The sequence below is a fragment of the Temnothorax curvispinosus genome, unplaced genomic scaffold (genome assembly GCF_003070985.1).
Source record: "Temnothorax curvispinosus isolate PA1 unplaced genomic scaffold, ASM307098v1 QBEX01000863.1, whole genome shotgun sequence".
NCBI lineage: Eukaryota > Metazoa > Arthropoda > Insecta > Hymenoptera > Formicidae > Temnothorax > Temnothorax curvispinosus.
In genome coordinates this window covers 1036-9970 of record NW_020210643.1, presented here as the reverse complement: position 1 = coordinate 9970, position 8935 = coordinate 1036, and the positions used below count along the sequence as shown (strand labels likewise).

At 41.7% G+C, this 8935-nt stretch overlaps 1 protein-coding gene across 1 annotated transcript; it reads left to right on the top strand.

Annotated features, from left to right (window-relative positions):
- Positions 1-549: 549 nt before the first annotated feature.
- LOC112458632 (protein FAM160B1-like) lies at positions 550-8678 on the top strand. The gene is made up of 7 exons (XM_025022374.1): positions 550-788; positions 1930-2334; positions 5675-6301; positions 6405-6855; positions 7060-7423; positions 7600-8100; positions 8375-8678. Exons 1-7 carry the CDS (start codon positions 690-692, stop codon positions 8472-8474), a joined length of 2547 nt encoding a protein of 848 aa, XP_024878142.1. The 5' UTR covers positions 550-689; the 3' UTR covers positions 8475-8678.
- The last annotated feature ends 257 nt before the right edge of the window (positions 8679-8935 follow it).

The window sequence follows — 8935 nt, the reverse complement described above, 5'->3', positions numbered from 1 at the left end:
AAGTTCCTGTTGAGAATAAATTATCGTACAAATAAACAGACATTTCTTTTCATTGCTATTAAATTGCTCTATATGAAAAGTTACACATTTTGGAAAAATTAATTCTATAAACGAGAAAATATTGGTTTTGCGGTTTAGTCGATGCTGCGTCGATTTTTTATAATATAAAACAATTTAAAAATGAAGATATTTTTGTCTTCATATTTTAGCATCGTGGACACAAGGCTTTAACGTAAGGGTTCCTGATTTTTCTTATCAGGAAGGTCACGTTAAAATCTGTGTAATGACCCGGGGGTCGGATAAGTTTTATTTTTGAAAATAATATCAAGACAAAAATATCTTCAATTTTTAATTCTTTTATATTATAAAAAAGTCGATGCAGCATCCGACCAAACAGTATTTTCTCGTTTATAGAATTAATGGACACAAGGCGCTCGGTCGTACCGCGATATCATCTGCCGCGTGTCTATTAACATCGTCGGGTGTACCCCTCGCACAGGCGCGCACGTGAGCCCGGTGTCGCCACCTGGTGCACCTTCGATCGTCATCATGGAGGGAACCGGGAAGGGGACACGTCAAAGTCGCGGAAAGCCGCTGTCGCTGTCGTTGTCGGGGAAAAATCCGTTTCGCCGCGCGATGAGGCGCGACTGGACGGCACTGCTACGCGGGAACGTCACGCGAGTCCGCGGATGAGAGCAGGGGTGTTGTGCGCGCGAGTGTGTATCCCCCGCGAGCGAGTTAACATGATCAGCGGCATTCAGATCGCCCTGAAGAATGCCATTGACGTGGTGAGTGATAATCGGTCGGTGGTGGCGACGGCGACGGGGTCTGCTGCGCGAATCGCGCAGTTGCGCTCCGTCCTTGCGCTCCGCGATAACGAATATGCTAATGAATTTTCCTCCCGCGGCAAGAGAGAGAGAGAGGAACCTTGACACGGGTTGCGTGCGGCGTTTGATACGGCGCGCCCGATTTTGCGATCGCTTGAGAAAAACTGATCGAACACGATATATTGACGGAAAGGAAGTGTTTACGAACCAGGGCATTCGTATCGTAATATATTTCCGCATTGAGTTGCTATCAGGGCGACATATGTGGACTGACAGTAGAGTCCATAGACAGAATTCATTTAAACTCGAACGTAGGTTGTACACTAGATTAAGGTTGCTCCTTTAAAACAGTATATATTCTCCCGCATTCGTACATTTATTCCCGTAATGTTTCCAAAGTTAGAGATGCTCTTCAAATTTTTTAGTTAAAGTATATCTTTCGATATTTCAGAGAATCTTTCGACACTTCTTTCAACTCCATCAGTGAGTCATAAAACTTATACGATAAAAACAAAAGCAAATACGCAAAAATAAATGGATGAAAAAAATATACGATAAGTCGATAGAATATAAGAGTAAAATAAATATGAAATGTTGCTTGCGGAATTCCTTATTTTCCGTCTGAACGAAAAGTAAGGGCGTTCGCGTCGAGTCGGGCAACGTAAATTGACGATTCGGAGTTACCGATAACATTTATCACGAGTGCAATTTTACTTAAAAATATTCCTTTTACGCGAGTCTAATCTCTTCCGCGTTCTTTTATACATTTATATGATAAAAAATGCGATTGAAATTAAAAATTGCTTAAGTCAAATTGATCGTCAATCGCGTTTATATAGAAATTAAATTCATAATTATAATTTATATCTTGACAACTTTTTTTAATGCGTATTTGACTTACAATTAATATTATTGATAATTCTCGACCTAATTGTTGCATGTATAATTCACGACCTTCTGATTAAACGTACGAATTTCAAAACTGTCGCCCGATACTTTTGCTACCCTTTAAACTTGTTGTTGAAAATCTCGTCAGATTACTCCGGAAAATAAATTACGTATTGCATATCTCGATTCAACATATTTCCTTCTGCGTTTCCAGATAGCCCCGCCGGCGACACCGTTGCAGGACTTCACCTACCACTGGAAACAATTGATGAACTTCTATGTGAGTCATCTGACCGATTGCAAGGTGCCCGTGCAAAACACCAGCATACCCCGACATCTGGACGTGCTGCTGGATATCTTGTTGCAAGAGGAGAAGGAGGAGAATGAACCGGGGCCTTGCCTGGAGTATCTCTTGCAGCACAAACTCCTGGACCTCCTGGCGACTCTGGCCAGCGCGGAGACGCCACCTGGCATGCGAACGGTCTGCCTCGGCTTTCTGCGAAAACTTCTCGGCAGGTCGAAGTATCCCTTGTTGCATCACGCGTCCATCTACGCGCCGATACAACGATTAGTGGCACTCTGCAACGGTAACCCACCGTCGCCGATCGAGGCCGAGGAGGTACAGTTAACGAATCGATTCACTGCGATTTATTACGACACTGTGCGAGATACTTGGAAGAGTTTGGTCCGAATTCGCCAACAAAACGAGAAATTTACGACTGCGAGGAATCACAATTACCTAAAGAGACTTTCCTTGCTCTGTATAATTAATATTTTGCACGTAAAGGCAGTATTTTACACGTCAATTGCGAAACAGACTTTGTGAAACAGATCACTTGAATTTTAATCAAAGCAAAAATTGTTTCTAGAAAAATAGGAGTAGAAAACTTTTATTTCTCTTTGCCTAAGATGAGTTTTAAAAATTATTATTTTCTCATGTCAATTTCTATTAATGTTGATTAACTTTAATCCCGGTTTAACTTACTTCTTATCTTCTAATTATCTAATTCATAGAACTAGAAAGATAAAAAGTAAGTTGAACCGACCGACTGTTCTTTTTTCGAAGAACTTCCTGAATGGTGTGCGTATTGGTGCAATAGGTTAGAGTGAAAAAAAAATATACTTGTCTCACTCTAAAGGTGCCTTTTCACGTTGACGTTCGACGCTCATTTTCAGCAAGCAAAAATCTTCAAGAAATAATATCTTTTATATATGTATCCATAAAATATTATTACTTGAAGATATCACTTGAAAATAATTAATATTTTACGCTGAATATTAAACAAATTCAACTCTATTTCTTTGACGCTAGCGTCAAAGCGAAATCATCACGTTCACGCTTGTTGACGCTCATTTTCAGCGTCTCATAAATTGGCACCTTAACTTATTACATTAAAGGTTATTCTACATAGAAGTCGTAGTCGTGAGTTGTAAGAAATTGACCAATCACATTCGAAGTTGAGGAGAAGATTCAATCTGTGATTGGTCAATTTCTTGCAACTCACGACTACGACTTCTATGTAGAATAACCTTAATGTGCACCAGTTCAAGAAGTTCGAAAAAAAAAAAACTAACCTCGAGATTTAAAGTTAATCTACATCGGTAGAAATAAACATTAACGGTTATTCTCTCTCATTCTTTTTCGTATATATTTGCAGAACTCGACAGTTTTCCGATTTATTTCTTAATCGATACTTTTATTCGGCTCGCTTGTCATATCCAATCGGCGCGTATCTAAACCGACGGTCTATTTGCTGCGCTCGACGCTCATTTACAAGTTGATTTGAAAAATTTATACATTTACTTACGTAATCTGCAAGCAGCTCACTGGATCCGCCGCATCCCGTTCTGGCTCCGCAGCTCCGTATCCTTCTCGTCGTGGAAAACTTAATCCTCGTCGCTCCGTAGAATCGAAAGACGCGGTAGCCAAGCCAGCATACACTTTCCAGAATTGGCGTTCACTCACAATCGTCCACAATCGCTCACAAACACTCCCGAGATTTCCACGCGTTCAACGGAACGCGAAACGAGATGAAGTTCCGAAAGTCGCGATCTCCGGCCAACTTCACTTTCCTTCACGTCGTCGCGTCGGCCGGGCGAAGCCCACGGTGGCGGCGAGGCTAACCCCAGCGATTTCGAAGCACGTATTTACGACGCACGTCGAGCCTACGATTCGTCCCGATGACGCACAGCGACGGGAAACAGTCCCGGAGACGATCTCGGATAGGATATCGGCCTCCGATCTCTCTTCGCTCCGCACGCAGATCTCGCGGAATCGCACGTCGACGCTCGCACGTCCGCCGGCGCGAAACGGTACGCTTCGAATGCGCGCTCGGCCGGTCCCGCGCCTCTTCGGCCGCGCTCGGTTTCGCGCCACCGCGGCTGGCCGCGGCACCGCGTCGATTTCAAAATGTCGACGCATCGTTCGTCTTTCTAGGGAAAGAAAGCCGATCCACTTTCCGATCACTGTTTCGCGATTGTTCTCCTCCTCGAGCCCACGCGCGTCACGAGACGCGCGCACGTTAACCGACGTGAAATGAAATACACTTTGAAAATGTACGATACTCTCGGCTCGACTAGCTTTTTTTTCTCCCCCTCTATTTCGCTGTGCGTCGCGCACACGACTGCGGCATCCCGCGATTCCGAGATGTCTCGATGTACTCGCGCACTCGTTGTTCTCCTCGATAGCGTCCCAGGACGCTCGGCGATAATCACGAACGACGATCGGCTTTGTCTTGCAAAAATCGGGGAAAAATCGCGAGTTACGAGGCACAATGCGCGTACGCGGCGTCACCACAACGCGAGACGTTTGAGCTGCGAATGGACGGTTCGGGATAATCGGGGTTCGGTTAATCTCGTTTAGCCTCGGCCGCGCTCGGTATCACGCCACCGATCGTGTTTAAGCGCGATTTCAAGATGTAGATTTAATTTTCGCTGTTGCAGCAAAATTACTGCTGCAGCAGCCGTATATTTTATATGAAAACGCCAGAGCTTTATTGCCCGTGGCCAATTATTCAATTCTACGAACGCGGAGCTTGCTTTGCTCGTAAAATAGAGAAGCTTTGTTGAAGAAACTAATTTTAGAAATAAACGAATATATGCAGATATACATATAAATGTACTTATTAATATCTCAGGAAAGAATTAAGAAATATAGAATAATTCTACAAAGTGAGACAATATTTAATAGATTTGTAAATAAAAAAACGGTTATTTCTTACAATATATAGCTTCGTACGATGTTATTTACGCCTGCTATTGCTTTTGCACGAAAGACGTAATTATTCATTATCATTATTCATAAATTATTTGTGAATAATTTTGCTAATGTAATATTCATAAATTATTTCTCTCGTGCATAAATAATTTACGAATAATTTCCTGAAACATCACAATTGCAGAAATATTAGTCATAAATCACTTGAAAAAGTTTTTAATTTCCGAAGCGAGTGAATGGCGAATGTTTTAAAAATGTCTGATATCTCAAGAAAGAAAAGGCTCTTTATTTTAATTTCTCTTCCTCCCCTCCTCGTGGATCTTTTCTACCTTGCTTGGAGAAATATGAATCTTTTGCCAAAGAAAGATAATCTATTCTCAACACACTTTGCATTGACGGACAAAATATAACTGCCTTGATCACAAGATAAAAATTAATTGTCATAATAATTTGCAGATTCAGAGAAATTATTTTCGGCGAATAGAATTAGTGTATTCTTCGACAAATTTTTCTTTACTGTCCTCATCGAAATTTATTACGTTGTCACCACTAATTATATCTCAAATTTGAAATAATTAACGAGGTATCTCGAATTCATGTATTGATACTAAAATCACATGCATCAATGGAAGGATTAGTATAAAAATACTGACTTTTTAGTTGATAGTAATATCAAAATTGTTTACACCGATCAATTGGCAAATATTAATATTTGCTAAAGAAATATCTGCTCTCTTTATAGGTGCAGTTTCTGTTAACGATCTGCTTCCTGGTGTGCAAATATCCTCACGTGACCAACATCATCAATGACGCGCCAGTTGTGCAAGCAGTCAACAATCCAGCCAAGAAAGATAATGAGAGGACGGAGATCCAGAGGGTGACGTATGTCCCGACTAGGAAGAGAAACAATTCCAATCCCTTGTTCGAGCCCTTGGACACCCAAGCGATCACGTTGGTCAGCCCAAATCTCTTTGATAAGGAACGCCGAAGACTACCACGTTCGAATCATGTTTTCAAGACGACCGCGTCGGATCCCGGACGCTTGTCCAGAAGGTCGAACGAGTCCGTGTCCTCGAGGGAGGAGAGCATCTCGTCGAGTCCCCTGGCCCAAAAGTCCGTTTGCGACTCGCCCTCGTTGGACACGAAGAGCAACGGGCAATGGGAGGAGAAGAACGGGGGAGACTACTCCGGGAATAAAATCGACGAACATCTGCAAAACCTGCGCGACTTGCGGTTGGATACCGACTGCAGTGTCTACGACGACGCGAGCTACGTGGCGGGTGATAGTCAGAGTTTAAAGTCGCCGAAGATGCCGGAAAAGTCTAAGTGTCTCTTACTGGATTCCCTGATGAGCTACTTAAATAGCGCGGTAAAGAACGCTGCATCCTTTCTGTTAACAAAATTAACCAATTAGCTGATTGTAATCATAAAATGTAATAATCAATCGTTCTTTCCCTGTTCCCCGTTTCCAGGACAACACCGTGAGAATACGAGCGTGCGAGGGAATAATGGTCCTGGCGTCCCTGGATGATCCCTCGTTCGCGCAAACGGTGGCCAGGAGCGAGCTATCAACGATAGTCTCGACGCGTCTCGAGAATCTGTTCAATGCCATCCCGGCGCACGTGGACCACTTGGATATCTACAACGTGGACGTCACGTGGGGCCTGGACTCGCCGCTATGGACCCAGGAAAAGAAGTTTCCCGGTTGCCGGCAAGTGGCGGCATTCTTCATGTGGTACGACTACTGCAACCAGCTGATCAGGGAAGCTCAGCTGGAACTCGCCGAGATATTGGCGAGGACCATTCGAGTGATGTTCTTCGAGAGGATAGTGACGCCCGCCTTGGCCGATCACCACGTCGTACTTATCACAGCTCTTGTTGCCAAGTGCTTGAAGGAAACTACCTCCTCTATACTGTGCACAGGTATGTGCGCGATAATCCTAAAAACCATCTAAAACAAAATAAAATCTCTAGGAAGTTCGCAAGTTTTAATATATCCATCTAAGAGCAGTTTACAACGTAATTCTCAGCTAAAACTATTCTTAAGAAATTTCTATATCTCGAGTTTCAAAATTTTCGAAAATATATATTATTTGATTACCCTATATACCTTTAACGATTTTTCAGAGGTGAGTTACTGGTTGGTCGGACAAGACAGAGATTCGGAAATACCAAACGTGTGGACGTCGCCGGTATTGCACAGACTGATAGAGAACTGCTTCACGGACAGTAACGATCTCACGGTAGAAACGTTGAAATTGTTCGAAGAGGCAATAGACAAAAGAAATGAGCACATATTGCATTGTCTCTTACTGATCTATCTGTCCACGCGAGCGTATTACGATAACACCGCTGCCGATAGTGCTATCGCTTCATGGAGCGACGAGGAGGACGAAAGAGAGAAGGAGAAGAAAGGATCTCTGGATCTTTCCTACGAGCAAAATCACAGCCGTACTTTGGCACCGAGTAATATCCACCGAGTTATCAATTGGTAAAATATGATTAATTAAGAATATTGCATTAATAAAAAGATCTTTCATAAATAAGTGTGTAGGCATTAATTGCTCGAGTCTAAATGCAAAGATGTGCCGCTCTTTATCTTCAAGGAATTAGATAAACAAAGAGCACAAGAATGCGAAAATAACAATGAAATGATCTTTGTTTCAGTTTCCTGTCGTTGATGCCGCGTTACTTGCAAACAGATCCGGACGTCAATAACTACGAGAAGTACATGCCAGCTTGGGAGCAGCAGTACACCTCGGTGCTTTCCGACTGCGCTCTGATGGCGTGGCCGTTGGAAGCGGTAATGGTAGACGACTCCGCGAGTTCCGACTCGCGACCGGAAGCCGATCATTGCTCGGGCCGATTTTACATGGGACCGTTCCTGAGCATGCTCTTCGACAAGACCAGCAACATGCCGAAACAGACGTACGAAGTCAATTTAGAGATCACAGGATTGATCTCCAGATTGGCGCTACTCCCGCACCCGTACCTGCACGAGTTTCTGCTGAATCCCCTGCTACCTCTGATACCCGGCACGAAGAGTCTGTTCTCGTGCTTACAGAAGGTTGTCAAGCAGCTCGTTAGCGAAATACCAAAGACACCGGAGAGTAAGATGATGCTGGCGGAGACGAGGCAAAGATTGCTGAGTACCTGTTCTCAAGAAGAGTGAGTGGAATTAATCCATTTTATCACAGATTGATATTTTTTCTTATTTTCTTGCACTAAATATATTCATAATTAATCATCAAGCTAAAACTCTGTCAAAGTAAACTTCTGCTTTTTAAAACTAATTAATTGTAAGATAAAATTCTACTATCTGGTTTATATTCATGAAGCTTAAAATAAAAAGTTATTTTATAAACAATTTATACAAAATTACACGTTTTTTTAAATATGTATATTATATATTAACTGTTCTTTTATGTTTTGTGTGTTTTAGGGAGAAAGAGAACATTCTATATGAAAGCGCTGTAGTAACGGAGGAAATTTGCAAAGATCTTGCAGCCATAGCATACGTCAAGTATCATCATTCTGTTTAGCAAACTTCTACGTATTTGTTAGATAGAATGGCAATACTTGTGAATAATTTATAATAGATATTAATATATCAAAATCATACAAAAAAAACTACTTGTATTTTAAGTAGCAAATACCTTTTGTGATGACTTTGTAAGATACATAAATCTCTAATTAAGTATGACGCAAGATACATTTAATTAATTAAACTATTATCAAGAATCGTATTTTATTTTATACTGTTTTATTCAAACCCTGACCTTAAAATATTGAGAGATAACGAAATACAAAATATCTGCTAAGTTAACAGAAAGTAATTTTTTTTTTTGCATTTTTCCCGAAGGCATTTTCGAAGGAAAATATTGGTACATGTGAGAGTCGTTTCTTTTTATCGCATTTTCCTCTTTTTTTCAGTCTCCAAATTGTAAACATAACCTATTTCACTTACGCAGAAAGTGCAGTTAAAACAAGTAAAACCTTAGGA